This window comes from Hyla sarda, chromosome 6, assembly GCF_029499605.1.
Source record: "Hyla sarda isolate aHylSar1 chromosome 6, aHylSar1.hap1, whole genome shotgun sequence".
NCBI classification, from domain to species: Eukaryota; Metazoa; Chordata; class Amphibia; order Anura; family Hylidae; genus Hyla; species Hyla sarda.
In genome coordinates, this window is record NC_079194.1 from 225,037,423 (window position 1) to 225,060,301 (window position 22,879).

The 22,879-nt window shown below is 43.2% G+C and overlaps 1 protein-coding gene across 1 annotated transcript in view; it reads left to right on the forward strand.

Annotated features, from left to right (window-relative positions):
* Positions 1-838: 838 nt before the first annotated feature.
* Positions 839-22,879, forward strand: part of LOC130276772 (solute carrier family 13 member 1-like) — a 72,897-nt gene continuing 50,856 nt past the window's right edge. The window contains 3 exon segments of the mRNA XM_056526610.1: positions 839-1,117; positions 1,120-1,197; positions 1,200-1,412. Coding sequence (XP_056382585.1) covers positions 1,085-1,117; positions 1,120-1,197; positions 1,200-1,412 — 324 coding nt within the window. The 5' untranslated portion in view covers positions 839-1,084.

Genomic DNA, 22,879 nt, shown 5'->3' on the forward strand with positions numbered 1-22,879 from the left:
CAGCATGCCCGGAGAGTGGTCTTCAACCTGCGGACCTCCAGATGTTGCAAAACTACAACTCCCAGCATGCCCGGAGAGTGGTCTTCAACCTGCGGACCTCCAGATGTTGCAAAACTACAACTCCCAGCATGCCCGGACAGTGGTCTTCAACCTGCGGACCTCCAGATGTTGCAAAACTACAACTCCCAGCATGCCCGGACAGTGGTCTTCAACCTGCGGACCTCCAGATGTTGCAAAACTACAACTCCCAGCATGCCCGGACAGTGGTCTTCAACCTGCGGACCTCCAGATGTTGCAAAACTACAACTCCCAGCATGCCCGGACAGTGGTCTTCAACCTGCGGACCTCCAGATGTTGCAAAACTACAACTCCCAGCATGCCCGGACAGTGGTCTTCAACCTGCGGACCTCCAGATGTTGCAAAACTACAACTCCCAGCATGCCCGGACAGTGGTCTTCAGCCTGCGGACCTCCAGATGTTGCAAAACTACAACTCCCAGCATGCCCGGAGAGTGGTCTTCAACCTGCGGACCTCCAGATGTTGCAAAACTACAACTCCCAGCATGCCCGGACAGTGGTCTTCAACCTGCGGACCTCCAGATGTTGCAAAACTACAACTCCCAGCATGCCCGGAGAGTGGTCTTCAACCTGCGGACCTCCATATGTTGCAAAACTACAACTCCCAGCATGCCCGGACAGCCGTTGGCTGTCCGGGCATGCTGGGAGTTGTAGTTTTGCAACATCTGGAGGTCCGCCGGTTGAAGACCACCGCTCTAGACAGTGTGGGCAGGAGCCTGAACATCCGCTTTATTGCTCACACTTCCCCTGAAGTCATGCTGTAGACAGACACAATCCAGGCTGAATACATAACAAGGCAGAGAGCTGAGTGACTACCACAATGCAGCATTTCACCACAGCTCCCCTCTCAGGGAAGGAGGGAGGGTTCCCCAGGCCTATAGGGTGATCCCCCACCGGCTGCTGGGGGGCGCTGGCAGTGACGTGGCACTGGTCACATTCAGGCCTCCATTACCGGTGACAGACAGGAGACAGCCTCCCTCTCCTCAGTGCTTTATGCCTGCCCATTGATGGGGGAGGGTCTGCAGCCTGGCTCATTCTTTCCCCCCGTTGTGTTAGATGTGCGGAGCCCAGACATGCTGAGGTGAGAGAGGCTGCAGCAGCCAGGGAGGCTCATCCTGTGACCAGTCCCCGGCCTCTGCTGTCCCCCCCCCTGGATGCATGCATGCCCCGGCCCTGCCTCCTCTGCAGCATCCCTTGCCCGTCTGGATCCCGGGCTTGGTGTGCCTTCACATGGCAATGTCTTTATTGCAGCAGCTCTGGCAGCAGAGGGATATCGTCATCACTTTTGTGCTGCCTCTCCTGCTCCTGCCCCTGCCACTGGTAGCACAGACCAAGGTAAAGATGCTGCTAGAATGGGTGCTGGGATACTGGGGGTTAAAAAAATTATAAAAATAATATCTGTCCCTACTGAGCCTATTAGTATTGAAATCTTCTATTAAAACAGTGCTGTTGCAAAACTACAACTCCCAGCATGCCCGGAGAGCCGAAGGGGGAGGGATAATATTTTACCAATAGGGTTTTTGTGTTTCTTTGTTGTGTTTATTAGTTTTTATATAGAAATGTAACAATTTGTAAACAGTGATGAATAGATGGTTGTGAGGGATTGTTGTGTTTGGAGCTGTTTTTGTGTGGATATGTGGCGCCTTGGGCTATTTTTTGCGACTTTTTGGTTTACACTTTTTTTTTTAAAGGGGTCTTCCAGGGAAAAACTTTTTCTTTATTTATATATATATATATATATATATATATATATATATATATATATATATAATCAACTGGCTCCAGAAAGTTAAACAGATTTGTAAATGACTTCTATTAAAAAAAATCTTAATCCTTTCAGTACTTATGAGCTTCTGAAGTTAAGGTTGTTCTCTTCTGTCTTAGTGCTCCGTGTCCAGTTTAGATGCAAATCCCCATAGCAAACCTCTTCTAAACTGGGCAGTTCCCGAGACACGTGTCATCAGAGAACACTTAGACAGAAAAGAACAACCTTAACTTCAGAAGCTCATAAGTACTGAAAGGATTAAGATTTTTTAATCAAAGTAATTTACAAATCTGTTTTACAAACTTTCTGGAGCCAGTTAAGATATACATATATATATATATATATATATATATATATATATATATATATATATAGGGACCTGCTGTAACGGTAAGGCTGGGTTCACACTGCAGAATTTCTGGGCAGAATTTCTGCCGGAGATCGAGCCGGCGGCACTAGGACCGAGCAGACTGCATTGCTGCCACCATAGACTGCAATGCACTTCTGGGTAGATCTTTTGGGAGATCTGCTCAGAAATGCATTGCCATCTATGGAGACAGCAATGTAGTCTGTGCGGTCCTAATGCCGCCGGCTTGATCTCCGGCAGAAATTCTGCCCAGAAATTCTGCAGTGTGAACCCAGCCTGAGTCTTTTGAAGTGGTAGTGAATTTATAAAAAAAAAAAGACCACAAAAAAGTTTCAAAAATACACCAGCCATAGCTTAGTTTTTTTTTTATGTACGGAATGTGTGCCCTGCGACAATTTAATACATTTGGTGCACTTACACATTACAGCACACAAAGGTGGACAAAAATGCTTCACCTACCCCTACAATGATTTATTCCACCCCTTGTATATCTAGGCCAGTGGTCTTCAACCTGCGGACCTCCAGATGTTGCAAAACTACAACTCCCAGCATGCCCGGACAGCCAACGGCTGTCCGGGCATGCTGGGAGTTGTAGTTTTACAACATCTGGAGGTCCGCAGGTTGAAGACCACTGATCTAGACCAATGGATCTTCATGTTACAATAGTCTCTTTCTCAACTGTGTTCTTTCTTTCAGGCCTGGGATGTAGAATTGGGGGAGATTTGGTATCAAGGCTTATGTTTCCCGGATAGTGCCCAGCGTAGTGCCAATCTGCAGTGCCTGCTGCTGTACAGTGCCAAGTTACTTTCGAGAAGTGGGGAAAAAGTTAGGCAGTGTTCAGATATGGTTGACTAGAGACCAAGACAGAGTTTACTGACACAGGCAATGAAGGGGGGCTCTTGTAAAGATGGTATTAGGGGGGACATTTATCATTTTAGGTGAAGCATTTTTGTACACTTTTTTTTAAAATTTATTTTTATTTTATATTTTGTATGCTGGTAATGTGTAGGTGCACCAAATTTATTAAATAGTCGCAAGGGATTTGGTAAGTTATGTACAGGTACACATTTTCTGAAATTTCACTCTATACAGACCAAAAAGCTGAGCCATGTCCGGGCTGGTGTATTTTTGTGACTTTTTTGTGGTGTTTGTGCAAAAAATCTGTTTGCAAAAGGTGCAGTTGATAAACTTATTACAACTGCAAAAGACTAACCTTAAAGGGGTTATCCAGGAAAAAACTTTTTTTTTTTATATATATATATATAAATGTCAACTGGCTCCAGAAAGTTAAACAGATTTTTAAATTACTTCTATTAAAAAATCTTAATCCTTTCGGTATTTATGAGCTTCTGAAGTTGAGTTGTTCTTTTCTGTCTAAGTGCTCTCTGATGACACTTGTCTCGGGAACTGCCCAGTTTTGAAGAGGTTTGCTATGGGGATTTTCTTCTAAACTGGGCTGTTCCCGAGACACATGTCATCAGAGAGCACTTAGACAGAAAAGAACAACTCAACTTCAGAAGCTCTTAAGTACTGAAAGGATTAAGATTTTTTAATAGAAGTAATTTACAAATCTGTTTAACTTTCTGAAGCCAGTTGATATATAAAAAAATTTTATTCCCTGGACAACCCCTTTAAGGCCCCTTTCACACTGTTCATCCGTTATTAAAGATCCATTATGTTTCGTTATGAAAACCCTGAAAATCGGCCATTACAAAATCCCATTGTAGTCTATGGGATTTTTACATTATCCGTTTTAACCCGTCATAGCCCATTATTAGAGCACAAACTGTAGTCCAAATGAAAAGTGTGTTATTCATGAGAACAACATAAGGGTATATGAACATCATAAAAGGGTTCCCCTTTAGAAGCTACAGTGGGGAGCTCAGAGTGCTTTGGTGCCAGGTATTACAAGGTCTCTCTATTTGACTGGGCAACGTGTAAATGCAGGTTAAATGTGCAACTGCATGTAGATTCCTCCAGACATGTCAACTGATGCCACTTGGTCTGCATTTTATGATTACTGTAGTTTTTTTTTACTGAAAACATAGTAATGTATAGGTTTTTATGGAAATGTACATGAAAAAGGTTTGTATTAAAGTTTAATGGAGTTTGTTTTTGGATTGTGTCACATGGTTATTTTTTATGTTGTATGATACTTTGTGACCTACAAAAGTGCAAACAAACCAAACTGCCTTTCTGGGATGTTCTCCTGAGAAATTCAATCATCTTGATAGATTAGCCTGACACTTTTCCTTAACATAATTGGGGGTGTTTTTGGCCCTCTGCACCAAAGTTATCATTTTGGTGCACGGCCTTTTTGATAATTTTAACACAAATAAAATCTGGGCCGGTCACAGCTTTTTTGTGGTCCGGGCTTACTTTGGTTTGCGACTTTTGAAAGCCCATTGAGGGACATTTGTCAAAACCTGGGCAGATGAAAGTGGAGCAGTTGCCCATAGCAACCAATCAGATTGCTTCTTTTATTAGCAAGGGTAGGGTCACACGTAACGGATCCACAGTGTATTTTACGCTGCGGATCCGCTGGTGACCCGACCCATAGTGTGCCTCCAGCTGTTACCACACCCTGGCCCCCTGACCTGCTCGTGTGCAATCTGCCACTCCGAGCAGCCACACATGGGCCTGTGAGTCGCCACGCGCATGCGCAGTGTACTCGGACATTGTCACTCCGCGATGTCTGAGTACACTGCGAGTTCACTCAAGTTCATGCTGCGGATCCGTTACGTGTGACCCTACCCTAAAGAGGCCTGTGAAAATGAATGAAACAATCTGGTTGCTATGGGCAACTGCACCACTCTTCCTCTACAAAGGTTTTGATAAATGTCCCCGCTTGTGCTTGGAATTTGCAACTTTGTTACCACTGCACTTTCCTGACTAAATAATCAACTGAAATAGAAGAATTTGAATTTTAATCTATTTTGTTTGTCTTGCAAAAATTGCTACACTAGACAAATGTGACCAAAATAAACAAAAACACCCGTCCAAACAGTTTGATAAATCCCCCCCCCCAATTGTGTAGAGCTGTAGAGGGGGGCGAAAAATGCCAATTCTGCCGCATGGCGTTTTTTTTTTGGCCAAAAAATGCTGCAGCCAGATGTTAGCTGTAAATCAATCAGAAATCGCAAAATTCTTTGTCCACCTTGCGTTTTTCAGTTTGGCGTTTTTTAAATCCTTTTGGCGTTTTTTTTCCACTCTTTTTTTGGCGTTTTTCAGCTCCTTGGCAGTTTTGCAAAGTCACAACATGTTGAGCCTATAGCGTATTTTTCGCTGAAATGCCAAGAAAAACAACGTGGGTTTTAACTTTGGCTTTTTGCAGGCGGTTTTTATTCTTTTTTGGTCTTTAGCGATCCAAAACAGTGATGGAGATACCTTTTTTAATACAATTTCGTAGGGTACCATTAAAAGGAAAATATAAAAAAAAAAAAAAAACGGTAGTGATGTAAAAAATTGTATTTAATGAAATTTATCTTTATTATAACTACATTTTTATTTTTAAACAGGGATCAATTAACGTGTGCGGGTAGGGCAGTACAAATGTAGCCAACAATAATAAAAATGTAGTGTGTGTGTTCTCAATTTTTTTTTTTTTGCATTTTTAGGTAGTACTACTACTCCCAGCATGGAATACACTGTTCCATAATGGGAGTAGTACCTGTACTAATTGACAGATCGCCTGTGTCACTTCTGACACCCGTTGCGATCCTCCTGTATAATGTATAGATTCGTCCGCTCTTCTCTGGTCCCCTGCACTGCCGTATATATATACACCAATTCATATTTCACGCAGAGAACTGTGATTGGCTGGAACCATCTGGCCAATCACAACTCTCTGTAGGAAATATAAATAGATGTATATATACATCAGTGCAGGGGACCATAGAAGAGCAGCCACATCTATACATTATACAGGAGGATCGCAGCGGGTGTCAGGAGTGACACTCGCTGCGATCTGTCTATTAATGCAGGTACTACAGCTCCCAGCATGGAGCAAAGTGTCCTCCATTTTGGGAGCAGTAGTATCTGCAGTTAAAGAGGTATTCCAGGCAATACCTTTTTTTATATATATATCAACTGGCTCCGGAAAGTTAAACAGATTTGTAAATTACTTCTATTAAAAAATCCTAATCCTTCCAATAGTTATTAGCTTCTGAAGTTTTCTGTCTAACTTCTCAATGATGATGTCACGTCCCGGGAGCTGTGCATGATGGGAGAATATCCCCATAGGAACTGCACAGCTCCCGGGACGTGAGTCATCAGAGAGCAGTTAGACAGAAAACAACAACTCAACTTCAGAAGCTAATAACTATTGGAAGGATTAAGATTTTTTTTATAGAAGTAATTTACAAATCCGTTTAACTTTCCGGAGCCAGTTGATATATATATAAAAAAAAGTTTTGGCCTGGAATACCCCTTTAAGAAAAGATCACAGCGGGTATCACTACTGACACCTGCTGTGATCATCCTTCATTCCTGAGATATGGAGCGGCCTTCTCCTGCGCGCGCATCTCTGCTCTGTACTCCGTCCGGCCACTCACCACTCATATTTCCCGTTGAGTGGTGATTGGCTGCCACCATCCAGCCAATCCCCACTCTGGGCGTAAAATATGAACGAGTGATGTGAATTTCTATTCACATCACTGGCCGGTCGGAGTATAGTGCAGAGATGCGAGCGCTGTATAGAGCCGCTCCGCATCTCTGCTAATTTCGGTAAATACATTTTTGTTTCCATCACTACTGCACCCAATTTTTTTGGTACCCAACAAGTTTAAAAAAAAAAAAACGCCAAAGGGGACAAAAATGCTATTTCCACTCAAATGCAAAAACGCCAGAAAACATCAGATGCAAGAAATTGCACTGGTGTTTTTTCTGGAGTTTTTAACTGGCGTTTTTTTTTCACACTAAAAAACGCAGGGAAAAAAAACCAAGTGGTAACTTAGCCTAAAGGGATGTGGTAAATTGCAGAACACTTCTGATATTTTACAGCACAACAAAAGTCCCCTCCTATGTAACATGTTTTTGTAAGTGAAGACAAATCTGTGCCATTGTGGCTCCACCCTACATTGATTTTATTAATGATTTGCTAAAGATGCATATATTTACAGGCTGTTAGTCACATAGTGGTGTAGCTCAGTTACCAATCTGAGTGACTTCACCTTTATGGTCCTGTGAAATTTTTGATTACCGTATTTTTCGTCATATAAGACGCACCCAATTTGAAAGCATAAAAATCTAGAAAATAAACATTCTGAACCAAATACAATGTAAAGTATAGGACAGCGATCTTCAACCTGCGGACCTTCAGATGTTGCAAAACTACAACTCCCAGCATGCCCGGACAGCCGTTGGCTGTCCGGGCATGCTGGGAGTTGTAGTTTTGCAACATCTTGAGGTCCGCAGGTTTAAGACCTGGAGGTAGTACTCACGTGTCCCCGCCGCTCCGGACCCCGTCATCGCTCGTCACCGCTGCCCTGGATGTCGCCCTCCATCGCTGTCGCCGCGTCCCCGGTGTGTCCCCGTTGCTCCAGGAACGTCTCTGCTGCCTGGTATCCTCGCTCTCCGTCGCCGCCATCACGTCTCTACGCACGCCGCTATGCACGCCGCTACGCACGCTGCTCCTATCGGATGACGGGACGGCGTGCGCGACGACGTGATGGCGACGAAGGAGAGCGCCGGCCATGCAGGGGATCCTGGCATGGAGCAGACACTGAGGAGGCAGGTAAGGTCCCTCCCGGTTTCATGTAAGCTGTTCGGGACGCCGCGATTTCACTGCGGCGGTCCTGAACAGCCCGACTGAGCATCCGGGTTAGTTTCACTTTCGCTTCAGACGCAGCGGTCAGCTTTGATCACCGCGTCTGAAGGGTTAATACAGGGCATCACCGCGATCGGTGATGTCCTGTATTAGCCGCGGGTCCCGGCCGTTGTTTTAATGTTTATTTGCCGTATAAGACGCACCAACTTTCCCCCCCCCCCCCGTTTTGGGGAAGAAAAAGTGCGTCTTATACGGCGAAAAATACGGTATATAGCAGCGGAGCCGGACTTTGAGGCCAAGTTCACACTGCAAAGTTTTTGAGCAGAGAAATTCGGCTCTGAAATTACGGTGCAGCACCTCCCACTGTTTTCAGTGGGATTCTGCTGCATCACACCCCCTGCTGAATTTACGTTGTAGATTTCCAGACTCCACTGAATACGCTTGGATATGCGTTGCTGTTAGCGATCACGGCGCATGTCCCAGCGTTCTAGCACTGATTGAATCAGTAAGGCTATGTTCACACAGCGGAATTTCCAAGCAGAAATCCGCAAGAATATTCCACTCGGAAATTCTACTGCAGCAGAGTCCTATTAATTTGAATAGGATTCTGCTGCACTGGGCACACAGAGGAATTTCCGCGGGAGATGTTTCTGCTGTGGCATTCCCGATTCTGGTGTCTGAAGAAAAAAATAGACAAGTCTATTCTTTCTGCGGATCCTGCTCAGAAATGCATTGCCGTCTATGAGACGGCACATTTCCGAGCGGTCCTAGCCTGCCGGAATATGCAAATGTGTGAATTGTCCGCCCGTGGTGGAAATTCCACATGGAGTCAACTGTGTGAACATAGCCCAAGTGTCTGCTGTGTATGTAATGACCGCCTGGAGATTCTGACTTAGCCTAAAGTTGTGTTTACACATACGTATTTTTGCTGCAAATTTTGCTGCCTATTGACTTCAGTGGGAAGCAAAATCTGCTGAAGCAGATCTGCAGCAGAAAATATGCACATGTGAACGTACCCTTAGGGTCCGTTCACACGGGCGAGTTACCTGTGGATCAGCAGTAAATCCATAGCAGAGGTATATTTGCAGACTTTCCGACGGTCAACGGTAGCAAAATCTGCTGTGGATTTTCCACAACAAATCTGCTGCGGAAATTCCACAGGTAATTGGCCCGTGTGAACGGACCCTTAGGGTACAATCTCTTGTAGCGTATATTGCTGCATATTTTCTGCACATGATTTTCCTACCCGTTGACCTCAATGGGTAGAAAAATACATAGCAGCAGATACAGAGCAAAATACACTGCTTTGCTTTCTGCTAAGGATTTTCTTGCAAATTTTTCAGAGAAGCTGTACCTCCAATAGTTACTCCAAATCTGCAGCAAAATCCACAACGTAACTTTATTGAATTTAATTTTATATAAAAAATTTGTAATCAATCTATGATCAAGCTATAACAGAATACCAAGAGGTGGATTTTAAAATCTCTTAATTTTATATATTTGTCTTGTACTGCATGTGGATTCTACCTGAATCAGTTTAAATATGCCGTTAGACTGGGATTACATTTGGCGTTTTTGTCAAAATATTCCCCTCAAAACAGCATTCTCGCTGGTTTAAATTTTTTTGGACCAAAATCTCTGCAGCCAGATGTTAGCTGGGAATCAATAGAGAGCTATGAAATGTAATACCAACATGGAAGGAAAAACGCCAGAAAAAGTGTATTAAGTATTGGCGTTTTTCCTCCCAATACTTTAATACCAATCATTGAGTCACATGATGCTGCCCCTTTGCCTCCCCCATCCCTGGTTTTATAATTACCTGTTCCCGGGGTCCGCTCTACTTCTGGCTCCTGCGGCGTCCTGAGCTGTCACTGTGCGCCGGGCCACTGACGGTGATGTCGCGTTGAGGACGTCACTCGTCATTGTGCAGCGCACAGCAACAGTGCAGGACGCCGCAGGAGCCAGAAGAAGCGCGGACCCCGGGAACAGGTACTTATAAATCCGGGGATGGGGGAGGCAATGGGGCAGCGGCGGCAGTTGGACTCAGGACCCCAATACAGGCAGGGGGAGAGAAGCGGGCGGCGGTCTCTGGCAGTGGTGGCGGTTGGACTCAGGACCCCAGGACAGGCAGGGGAAAGAATCGGGCGGCGGTGGTCTCTGGCCCCGCAAACGCCGCGGCAGTTCATTGATTTAAAGCGCCCACATTATCGGCAAGGTAATTGCCGATACGGATAACTTAGAGAATCGTGAATATCGGCCGATTATATCTGCCAAACCGATAATCGGTCGATCCCTACTGCAAAGCTTGCTGCAAAATGTTTGCAGTTTTGAGGGATTTGAGGAGAATTTGAGCAGAATTTCAGGAGAATTTCTGTGTGTTCAAAACACAGAATTCTGCCGAAATACACTGCTCAAAAAATAAAAATAAAATCACACTGTCCACTCAGGAAGCAACACTGATTGACAATCAATCTCACATGCTGTTGTGCAAATGGAACAGACAACAGGTGGAAATTATAGGCAATTAGCAAGACGCCCCCAATAAAGGAGTGGTTCTGTAGGTGGTGACCACAGAAAACTTCTCAGTTCCTATGCTTCCTTGCAGATGTTTTGGTCACTTTTGAATGCTGGCGATGCTTTCACTCTAGTGGTAGCATGACACGGAGTCTACAACCCACACAAGTGGCTCAGGTAGTACAGCTCATTCAGGATGGCACATCAATGCGAGCTGTGGCAAAAAGGTTTGCTGTGTCTGTCAGCATAGTGTCCAGAGCATGGAGGCGCTACCAGGAGACAGGCCAGTGTATCAGGAGATGTGGAGGAGGCCAACACCCCAGCAGCAGGACCGCCACCTCTGCCTTTGTGCAAGGAGGTGGAGGGTAAGCACTGCCAGAGCCCTGCAAAATGACCTCTGACCTGGTCAGAAACAGACTCTATGAGGGCCTGGTGGGGGTTGTGCTTACGACCCAACACTGTGCAGGATGTTTGGCATTTTCCAGAGAACACCAAGATTGGCAAATTTGACACTGGCGCCCTGTGCTCTTCACAGATGAAAGCTGGTTCACACTAAGCACATGTGACAGAGTCTGGAGATGCTGTGGATAACGTTCTGCTCTGCTGCCTGCAACATCCTCCATCATGACCGGTTTGGCAGTGGGCTAGTAATGGTGTGGGGTGGCATTTCTTTGGGGGGCTGCACAGCCTTCCATGTGCTTGCCAGAGGTAGCCTGACTGCCATTAGGTACCGAGATGAGATCCTCAGATCCCTTGTGAGACCATATGCTGGTGCGGTTGGCCCTGGGTTCCTCCTAATGCAAGACAATGCTAGACCTCCTGTGGCTGGAGTGTGTCAGCAGTTCCTGCAAGAAGAAGGCATTGATGCTATGGACTGGCCGCCCATTCCCCAGACCTGAATTCGATAGAGCACATCTGGGACATCATGTCTCTCTCCATCCACCACAGACTGTCCAGGAGTTGGCAGATGCTTTAGTCCAGGTCTGGGAGGACATCCCTCAGGAGACAATCTGCCACCTCATCAGGAGCATGCCCAGCCATTGTAGGGAGGTCATACGGGCACATGGAGACCACACACACTACTGAGCCTCATTTTGACTTGTTTTAAGGACATTACATCAAAGTTGGATCAGCCTGTAGTGTGGTTTTCCACTTTGATTTTGAGTGTGACTCCATATGAAAGTATTTCATACGATTAGTTCATTCATTCAGATCTAGGATGTGTTCTCTTAGTGTTCTCTTTATTTTTTTGAGCAGTGTATAAAGTCCCATATAAAGACCCACTGAGCCTGCAAAATTTACACTTGTTATATTTTTCCTCGAGGGAAATTCTACCATGTGAATGGGACAGAGGAATCCCTATTTATCTCAATGTGCAGTAAACTTTGCAGAATTTCCGAGCAAAATTTCTAGGCAGAATTCTACACAGAAATTCTGCCATGTAAACATAGCCTTAGGCTGGGTTCATACTACAGAATTTCTGAGCGGAATTCTGCTTTGAAATTTCACTCGAAAATTCCGATGCAGCAGAGTCCCCAAACCTTCAGTTTGACTTTATTCTAAAAATATTGACCAAAACACCACAAATGATTTACAAGTGTAGACCCCTTTAAATCTCACATAACAATCATGCAGACTTTTACTAGCTTGTGGTGTAAGATTGAAAACCACTGAATGAATCAAATTGAATGGCTCATGATACAGAATTTGAGGTTTTCGAGACCACATTTTTTGTTAGCTTGCGTGACTTGTATTTTATAGTCGCTCCATATTCACCAGGAGCTGTTCTTTCTTGTCGCTCTCTGCTTTGGGGGTTTAAATTGGGGACCCTCTTCGGACATCAATATTCTTTATATGAGACCAATACTTGCTGTACATTTTAAGGATTCTATGTAGACTGATTCCATTGGTCGTAAACAATATAGAAGTTGTTTGACGTGGCAGAAATTAGGTAGATTTTATTTGTGCCACTATCTTTAGTGGGGACATTAAGATCCGCAATACAGTTCCAAACCATTGTATTTTTACATGTTCTGGGAAATCTGAAAATGTGGGTATCATTTTTTTCTGTCTTTTTTTTTTTTTTCCACTGAAAAATCTGCATGATTTTGGTTTGGAGTTTTCTTGTGGATTGTTGGCAGATATGCTGTGGACATTTTTCTGTGTCAAATCTAATATTAACATTTATAACACTGTTAGGGTGCATTCACACTAAGGAATTTTTAAGCATAATTACGCTGAGAAATTTAACTCGGAAATTGCAGTTCTGAGGCCTCCCATTGTTTAGTGAGATTCCGCCACCTGCCACAGAAATTAAAATTCCGGACTCCGCCGAAAGAATGAACATGTTAATTCTTTTGGCTGACCCGCTTGGATATGCATTGTTGTAAATGGTGACTGACTGTACTTGTCCTAGCACCCACAGAATCAGTCTGTGCAATAAAATGTCCACCCTGAGTATTTCTGGTTGGACATTCGGTAGCGTGAATGCACCCCTAGTATTAGTAAGTACTGTTCGTAAGAACACCTTTCCCCTTGAAGGACTCGGCAAGTACATAATTTACATGGCCTTCCCATTAATTTAATTGGGAACTATGTCATGTATAATTTCCCCTGTGGTGGCGCTGTAGGGGAATTAAATTCTTGCTTACAAGTTTCCCAAAAGATTACAGCTGTCTGCGTAGTTTTTATCAGCTTAAAGGGGTTGTGCGCTGCCCTTCCTTTTGGAGCTCCGCACGCAGCATCCGGAAGTTCATTACTCCGAACGCTGTGTGCGGGCTTCCGTGTTCGCGGCCGCCGGGCGTGACGTCACACCCGGCCCCCTCGTGACGTCACGCCCGCCCCATCTACCAAAGTCTATGGGAAGGGGGCATGACAGCGGTCGCGCCCCCTTCCCATAGACTTTCGTTGAGGGGGCGGGCGTGACATCACGAGGGGGCCGGGCGTGATGTCACGCCCGGCGGCCGCGAACACGGAAGCCCGCACACAGCGTTCGGAGTAATGAACTTCCGGATGCTGCGTGCGGAGCTCCGAAAGGAAGGGCAGCGCACAACCCCTTTAACTTCAGAGTACACTTCTAAAACATAGTTTGCCCAAAATAAAAACCACCTTATTGAATTGTTTTAGGCTGCTGCTTCTTTTTTTTTTTTTTTTACCTGTAAGTTATTCATAACCTAGACTTTGCGTCTTTTATAAAAAAAATCTGTATTTGATTGTAGAAAATAAAGCAGCATTCTAAGAAAAAAAAAGAAAAATTCATTTTTTTATACTTATTTTACACCCTTGTAAAATAAGAGCCTTGTGAAGCGCTCCTAATCTGATGCAATGTGTAAGGCTTATTTCGTCCTGGCACGTATACACATTTACAGTCATCTTGTCCATGCAGAAACCTTATATGCTATAGAGATGTGTCCTAAAGCACACAATGAAGGCTCTGTTCTTGCCTCTATGACCCGGGTATTCATAGTTGCAGCTAAAATGCCTGCGTTCATCCCAGTACTATATAGTGTAGGCCTTAGAGTAGAGCAGTGTTAAAATTAGCATGCGGAAAATATTAGAAAGCAGTGGTGTGACTGTCAGGAAGTTTGCTCGCTGGTGGTTACATATTACTCAGTTAAGACTTACAGATAGTGCTTCATTTCACTGAATGAATCATTCATTCGCTCTGACAAGTAAGTCTAGCAAGCATTTTTTTCCATAGATATAAACAGTCTTTCCCTGTGACTCAGACTACTATGAAGAGTTCTGTTCTCTGATTTATAGCTATCTCTTCAATTTTTTTTTTTCTTAGTAAGTGTCTTTTTTTGCACCTTAACCAGGATCAGATTAAGAGCATCATGGGCCTGGTGGTGATTTTGATGGGCCCGTAAGTGGCCACAGCCCGAGAGCTGAGTCTTGGCTATTTGTGTGTTGCAGCGCAACTCCATTTACCTACATTACTGCCGCCTGGTGACAGCAGGGAGCACTAGTAAGGCATGCCCAAACAGAAAAATGCTGTGTGGACATGCTGGGATTTATAGTTTCACAAAAGGTAACTACATACTGTATGGCAAATATTTGCATATCTAGAAAAATGATAACGGGAGAACAGCTGGACGGATCCGTGCATGGTAGGAAGCAAATTGATCAGCGTCCCCCGCACTACCAGCCAGTACCTCTGGTTAGTGCGGGGGGACTTTACTGACAATTTTCCTTTTAAAATTCACTGTAGTTTTTCAATCAGTAAAACTAAAGTGAACACTACTTGTATGTCTGGAAGGTGCAGCTTAATTTGGGGAAGTAGCCACTTGTTTGGTTTCTTGACTGTAAACAATTTAATGATCCAACACTGCAGGTAAAATTGATCTTTTATGGGCAACACAATGAAAAACAAACAGCACAAGCGTAGCTTACGCATTTCAGGTTACACCAATCACTACTTGTAGCAGTTCCAAAGTTCAAAGACTATTTAGGCCCCTTTCACACTGCCTTTCCGCCCGTAAAGAATGGCCATTAAACTTTTTTTTTTTGTGTGTGTGCCTTGAACAGCCGTTCTTGTTACTGGGCAACAACTGGTCCCGGCGGCTCCCATTTACTATTATGGGGTCCGTCGGGAACCGTTGTTTTTTGATGGGAATAGCGGGAGAAAAAGACGGCGCAAGCAGTATTTTTTCTCCCACTATTCTCCCCGACTTTCCTGTCGGGTGGTCACACTGCTGTGTCATTACGGCAGTGTGAAAGGAGCCTTGTCTTGTTTCTCTTCCTTTATTGTCTACAGTCTAATCGTGAAAACAAATATAAGTAGACAGCTGACTTGGAGAAGAAGACTTGTTATGTCTGTTGTATCATATCTGGAGCATCTTTCATTTAACTCTGCAAATAATTAAACTGATAAGTAAGGGGTTGACATTTAAATTTTTCATAGGTCCTTACGCTTACACTGTGGTCGCTGATCTGTATCAGAATATGGAGAGACACAGCCTATTGACAAAGAGAATGTTAAAGCCTATTGAATACCTGCTTTGTACCTCTAAGGATACAAAAAACATTTTTCCATAGTTTACTTTTTGGCTCACAGTCTGTTTAGTATCCTAGTATTATTATTATTATGTTAATTTAAGAGAAGCTACTGTCTCATGGGTGTCTTTTTATAAGCCTTTCTCTTTCCTCCTCAGCCAACTTCTAAAGCATCTTTTACATGGGGTGATTATCAGCCAAACAGGATGATTATTGCCCTAAGTCATAGTGATAAGCCAATCAATGAGAAGATGTACATTCTTGGACTGATTGCTAGGATAGTGCATCACTAAAAAATTTAATGAATAATAATGATAAAAGTGAAAAGCTGTTTAAACAATCCAGTGATCGTTCAGGTGGCTGTTCACTGTCCTTTTAAATACGTGATAGACTTGTGGTGTCCCAGTACCGCATTTCATACGGTACTTATCTATTTATGGGTACCCATAGCCAGAGTCCCTAGGACGTAGGGATCCCTGTAATCTAGTCTACCCCTGGTTGCCTCTATCTTTAAGTATAATTAGTAATTTATGCATAGATAATATAAATAGTATAGTATAAATGTAAATAAATGGTTAATTACTTGTTTCCATGGTGTCGCAGGGCCTTCGAGTCATGTGATGCGTTCCAAGCCTCACTCTGGATGCGTTCCAGGCCTCACTTTGGTATCTCTAGCCTCGTTTTGGTTTTATAATGTATATAGATCCTGTGACGTAAGCAATCCCATCACAACATGTAAGGTGAATGGCAGACGTTCGGACCAATCAGATTCGCCACGCCCCCTGCCCATATAAGGGAGCGGCGGCCATGTTTCTCTTTCTTACCTCGTGCGCTGTCAAGCAAGCAAGACCTGTACAGCAGTAATCGCAGTGAGTTAGGCCCGAGCCTTGTGGCAACGGCTGAACAATTATAATTATAGAGTCCATCATCTCCCAAACACTCTGCAGCATCTCCGGACCTAATACCCCCCTAAATCCGGACGGATCTGAAAATCTCTTCCTAAATTAAGAGACTTATTGTCTAGCTCAGGGTCCGCAACTACTGCCAGTCGCTAAGTAACCAAAGGACTGTTTGTACAAGACTCTGACTGTACCGTGAATATTGCAAGCACTTCAGTAAACGTTGTTCAAGTTCAAATCTCCTTGTGGACCTTCAGTTATTTTATGCACCTATCGTTACTGGGAAGTGCGGCGATAGGCCGGAACACTGATTCAGCATACCAGCCCTCAGCCTGGCGTCACAAACTCTTCTAGGGTTAACATTAACCCCTTCTATATCTATACCATACCACCACTACCATACACCCCCCAAGGGCTACCGCAGACTTGTACATAGCTGTTCAATGCAAATACAAATAGACTATCTGCCTGCGTAAAAAGACCCTTAGATGATTTTTGACCAGATCAAAGGTTAACTTTTATATGGTCATAAATTGGCATTTGGAGAGGTAAGAAAGGAGGACAAGAAACCCATCAGAGAACAGCTTCTCTGAAAGACTTAACAGGACATCTTTTAGATCAAAGTAAGAATAAATAATATCATTCAGTTGTCAATCTATTCATACACTTTACAGAGGAATAATATAGGAACGGAGTTCTAAGTAAAGATGCCCCAGAATAGTTTTTCATTGATAATGCGAGAACCTACTTAAACAGACATTGTGTGAGGTGACAGATTCTCTTTAAAGGGAATCTGTCCTCACTGTCACCTGCACTAACCTTTTGGCACAGGCTGACAGTGCGGGTTACAAAAACAATACTTACCTATCCTTGATTCATGGTCCCGTTTGGCCGTAATGCTGCTTATTTGGGCGTTAGGCTTGATGCATGGGTAGCCCTCAAGGTGTTTGTAGACATCACCGATGTTGCTTCTTTATGTGGCCCGAGCAGGGGCTTGACATCAGTATACTCCTGGAGTGCCACTGTGCACCAAGCTTCTTGCCCTAACGAGGAGAATAACGGGCAAACGGGCCAATGAATCAGGGATAGTTAAGTATCAATATCATCAGTGTCACCTGCACTACCAGCCTGTACCAACAGGTTAGTGCAGGTGACACTGATAACCGATTGCCTTTAACTTGTGAATTCATAGACTGTGACTTATAGCTATGTTTACATATGCTTTGGAGGCTTTTTTTTTTGCAAGGTTTATCACTTTTTAACATGTACTCCACTGGAAAAACATTGTCTTTTAAATCAACTGGTACCAAAAAGTTAAACAGATTTGTAAATTACTTATATTTAAAAATATTAATCCATCCAGTACTTATTAGCTGCTGTATACTACAAAGGAAGTTCTTTTCTTTTTGAATTTCCTTTCTGTCTGACCACAGTGCTCTCTGCTGACACATCTGTCCATGTCAGGAACTGTCCGGAGCAGGTGAAAATCCCCATAGCAAACCTATCCTGCTCTGGACAGTTCCTGACATAGACAGAGGTGTCAGCAGAGAGTACTGTGGTCAGACAGAAAGGTAATTCAAAAAGAAAAGAACTTCCTGTGAAGCTTACAGTACTAGAGGGATTAATATTTTTTATAGAAGTAATTTACAAATGTATTATAAACAAAATGGAGAGGCTCCTGTCTATCTGACAATCACCGAGGACCCGAGCAACCCAACATACACCTATACCCACGGTGTATAAAAATAGGATCAATATGGAAGAAATAATAAATGGGGCTCAAGGGTCAAAGATATCTAGTTTAATTAATAAGTATTTATTAATATAAAATGTAAAAAAAGAACCAAATAGGGATGTACAGGGCCCTTGTACCTCCCTAATTAATTACATAACAATAAAATATAATAATCCCAATATAAAAACTAATAACAACTATAAAATTGATATGCAATTTGAGCCTGTAATATTAGTATAAAGATATAAAGATCTCCTGATCTTGAGGAACAGCACAGTATAAATGTTCATTCAAAAAACACTTGTTTCCGGAGATCTTCAATATAGAAAATATAGTAAAATGTATCCGCTTGCAAGTAATCAATTGATGCGGTAGTGCTGTATCCGTCCAAATCTTGGCAACTAATTACACCAACACAGTGATACAATGTGGCACTTTGTGAACAGTGGACAGTCATTCAAAATCACTCTTTAAGCATTTCTGCGTATGACATACATCAAAGAAGCCAGTTGGTAGTACATTGCATATAATGCTCACCACTCCGAAATGTCACGGATCTCCCTTCAGTATGGTCCTGGGGGCCGGCTGTCAAGCGTCGTATGGCCGGTGCCTTGCCTCTATCAGGGATCGTGCTGCTGGAGTCTCGGCCAACTCCTAAGATCGCAGCACTCGGTGGTGGGCACCGTTTGGGGGACTGCAGCGCTGTCAAGCGGAGTCCCTTGGTCTGGCCAACTTGAAATGATGGTGGTCTATAGACCTCAAGTCCTTATTGCAGATGGTCCAATTGGCTTCTCACTGGTAATTTTTATATGCGATAAGCAGAGTGAATAACCCGGCGGCGTTCCTCGTGCAAAGTTCGCGCGCTCGGGAGATGGTTCACTGTGATGAATGCCTTGGATCTGGCGAATGATTGCTTATTCTCTCAGAAGAGTGTTCTTTAATAACAGGCTCAATATCGCAATGTCTGAATTGCTGGACGCGTTTCAAAACCTTCCTCGGTTTTTTCTTCAGCGGAAGAAAAAACCGAGGAAGGTTTTGAAACGCGTCCAGCAATTCAGACATTGCGATATTGAGCCTGTTATTAAAGAACACTCTTCTGAGAGAATAAGCAATCATTCGCCAGATCCAAGGCATTCATCACAGTGAACCATCTCCCGAGCGCGCGAACTTTGCACGAGGAACGCCGCCGGGTTATTCACTCTGCTTATCGCATATAAAAATTACCAGTGAGAAGCCAATTGGACCATCTGCAATAAGGACTTGAGGTCTATAGACCACCATCATTTCAAGTTGGCCAGACCAAGGGACTCCGCTTGACAGCGCTGCAGTCCCCCAAACGGTGCCCACCACCGAGTGCTGCGATCTTAGGAGTTGGCCGAGACTCCAGCAGCACGATCCCTGATAGAGGCAAGGCACCGGCCATACGACGCTTGACAGCCGGCCCCCAGGACCATACTGAAGGGAGATCCGTGACATTTCGGAGTGGTGAGCATTATATGCAATGTACTACCAACTGGCTTCTTTGATGTATGTCATACGCAGAAATGCTTAAAGAGTGATTTTGAATGACTGTCCACTGTTCACAAAGTGCCACATTGTATCACTGTGTTGGTGTAATTAGTTGCCAAGATTTGGACGGATACAGCACTACCGCATCAATTGATTACTTGCAAGCGGATACATTTTACTATATTTTCTATATTGAAGATCTCCGGAAACAAGTGTTTTTTGAATGAACATTTATACTGTGCTGTTCCTCAAGATCAGGAGATCTTTATATCTTTATACTAATATTACAGGCTCAAATTGCATATCAATTTTATAGTTGTTATTAGTTTTTATATTGGGATTATTATATTTTATTGTTATGTAATTAATTAGGGAGGTACAAGGGCCCTGTACATCCCTATTTGGTTCTTTTTTTACATTTTATATTAATAAATACTTATTAATTAAACTAGATATCTTTGACCCTTGAGCCCCATTTATTATTTCTTCCATATTAATTTACAAATGTGTTTAACCTTCTGTCACCAGTTGATTTAAAAAAAATGTTTTTCAGTGGAGTACCCCTTTTACCTGTACGCCCTCTGCCTATTCCCTTTCTATAACGCGGGGCCACGCCGTGGCCCCGCGTCATAGCGGGCCAGAACCCATGGCTAATAGTGCGCGGCACTGATCGCGGTGCCGCTTTGATAATGTAAAAGATCAGTGTGTGCAGTGTTATAGGCCCCTATGGGAGCTATAACACTGCAAAAAAAAGTGGGGAAAAAAGGGAATAAAGATCAGTTAAAGGGGTATTCCAGGCAAAACCTTTTTTTATACATATCAACTGGCTCCGGAAAGTTAAACAGATTTGTAAATTACTTCTATAAAAAAATCTTAATCCTTCCAATAGTTATTAGCTTCTGAAGTTTTCTGTCTAACTGCTCAATGATGATGTCACGTCCCGGGAGCTGTGCAGTTCCTATGGGGATATTCTCCCATCATGCACAGCTCCCGGGACGTGAGTCATCAGAGAGCAGTTAGACAGCAAACAACAATTCAAATTCAGAAGCTAATAACTATTGGAAGGATTAAGATTTTTTAATAGAAGTAATTTGCAAATCTGTTTAACTTTCCCGAGCCAGTTGATATATAAAAAAAAGTTTTGGCCTAGAATACCCCTTTAACCCCTTCCCTAATAAGTTTGAATCACCCTCCCTCCTTTCCCATTTAAAAAATAAAAACATGTGATATCGCCACGCGCGGAATTATCCGAATTATGAAAATATATCGTTAATTAAACTGCACTGTCAATGGCGTACGCGCAAACAATCCCAAAGTCCAAAATAGCATATTTTGGTCACTTTTTATATCATGAAAAAATAAGTAAAAAGCGATCAAAAAGTTCAACCAATACAAAAATGGTACTGCTAAAAACTTCATAATAAAAAAGTTATAGGGGTCAGACGATGACAATTTTAAACGTATACATTTTCCTGCATGTAGTTATGATTTTTTCCAGAAGTACGACAAAATCAAACCTATATAAGTAGGGTATCATTTTTATGGTATGGACCTACAGAATAAAGAGAAGGTGTCATTTTTACCAAAAAATTTACTGCGTAGAAACCGAAGCCCCCAAAAGTTACAAAATGGCGTTTTCACCTCTTAGTTGAAATGACGGTCTTCTCAGTCAGTGGGCTTCATCAGGTACGGAAACTGTCCTCTATGCGACAGATCTGGCACAGGGTAGAAGACCCTAGATGAAAGCCACAATGATGATGTGAGCAGAGCCTTAGTCAAACAAAATAAAAAAATAAAAACCAGGATTGACAATAGGAAGGGCAATTAATGTGAGATGATGATGATGATAACATTGATGTTGGGGGGGAGGAGATCGTAACAACAAAGGATCAAGAAGTCAAGAAATACACAGCAGACTAGCAATTTGCCAAGAGTAGATGAAATGATGGATCAAAGGCCAAGAATGCAGGGTTTGTTTTCACTATTGGGCCAGTGTTCGTTCACTTCTTGGTGCACTAGATTTCTAGATTTCCCTGGATCAGTAATGATCCAGGGATTATTACTGACTGCTATATTTGGGATCAGAAATTATTATTTTTTAGGTTGGCCTTGATTATGTAACTATAGGTGCACATTATAGGTCCATATCTGGCTTCCCCGCTTTTCTGTCACTGCTATATGGTCTTCCATCTTACAGGCCTAACCTCTACAATATCCTTTACTTCACAAGTAGAGATGAGCGAAGTTACAGTAAATTCGATTCGTCACGAACTTCTCTGCTCGGCAGTTGATGACTTTTCCTGCCTAAATTAGTTCAGCTTTCAGGTGCTCCCGTGGGCTGGAAAAGGTGGATACAGTCCTAGGTGACTCTTTCCTAGGAATGTATCCACCTTTTTCAGCCCACCGGAGCACCTGAAGGCTGAACTAATTTACGCAGGATAAGTCATCAACTGCCGAGCCGAGAAGTTCGTGACAAATCGAATTTACTGTAAGTTCGCTCATCTCTATTCACAAGCATCGAGCATATTTACACGTCATGTGTCCTCCCAAGACCAATGGGCTATGATATCTGCTACCTGGTGCCAGCCTCTTAGATGTTATAATATAAGGAAAAATATAAGGAAAAGTAATGAACTCAATTGATAGACATGATGGTGCCAAGGGAGGAGGGTTGGCATGGAGTGGCAGTTGCGCTTGTGCGCTTCTTTTCCATTCAAACAATATGGAAGTATCCTGTTTGCTCCGTGAGGGCATATTTCATGAGCCATTGATAAATGAGCACTCCTTTAGGAGATCAGCGCTCATGTCAGGCAGGGGGTCGGACTGTGTAATAAAGCTCCTAGCGTTTGAATAGCGCAGCATCACACGTGTTCGACCACTTCAACATTCAGACTTCACTGCAGCTTATATATAGGCCCAGATTTATCAAACTGTGTGAGAGGAACTGGAGGGATTTTCCCACAGCAACCAATCACAGCTCAGCTTTCACTTTACCTCAGATCGTTAGCTGAGCTGTGATTGGTTGCTGTGGGAATATCCATCCATTTTTTCTCTCACACAGTTTGATAAATCTGGGCCAATGTGTACATACTGCCTGAAATGGTCACATTCTCATGTTCGTCACAGAAAGTTAAAGGGTGGTCTAAAACTAGAAAAGGCACTCTTGTGTTTTTTTGTTTTCTGTATACTCCCAAAACAGTGCCACACTTGCCTAAAGGCAGTGTTTGGTATTGCAGCTCAGCCCATTTACT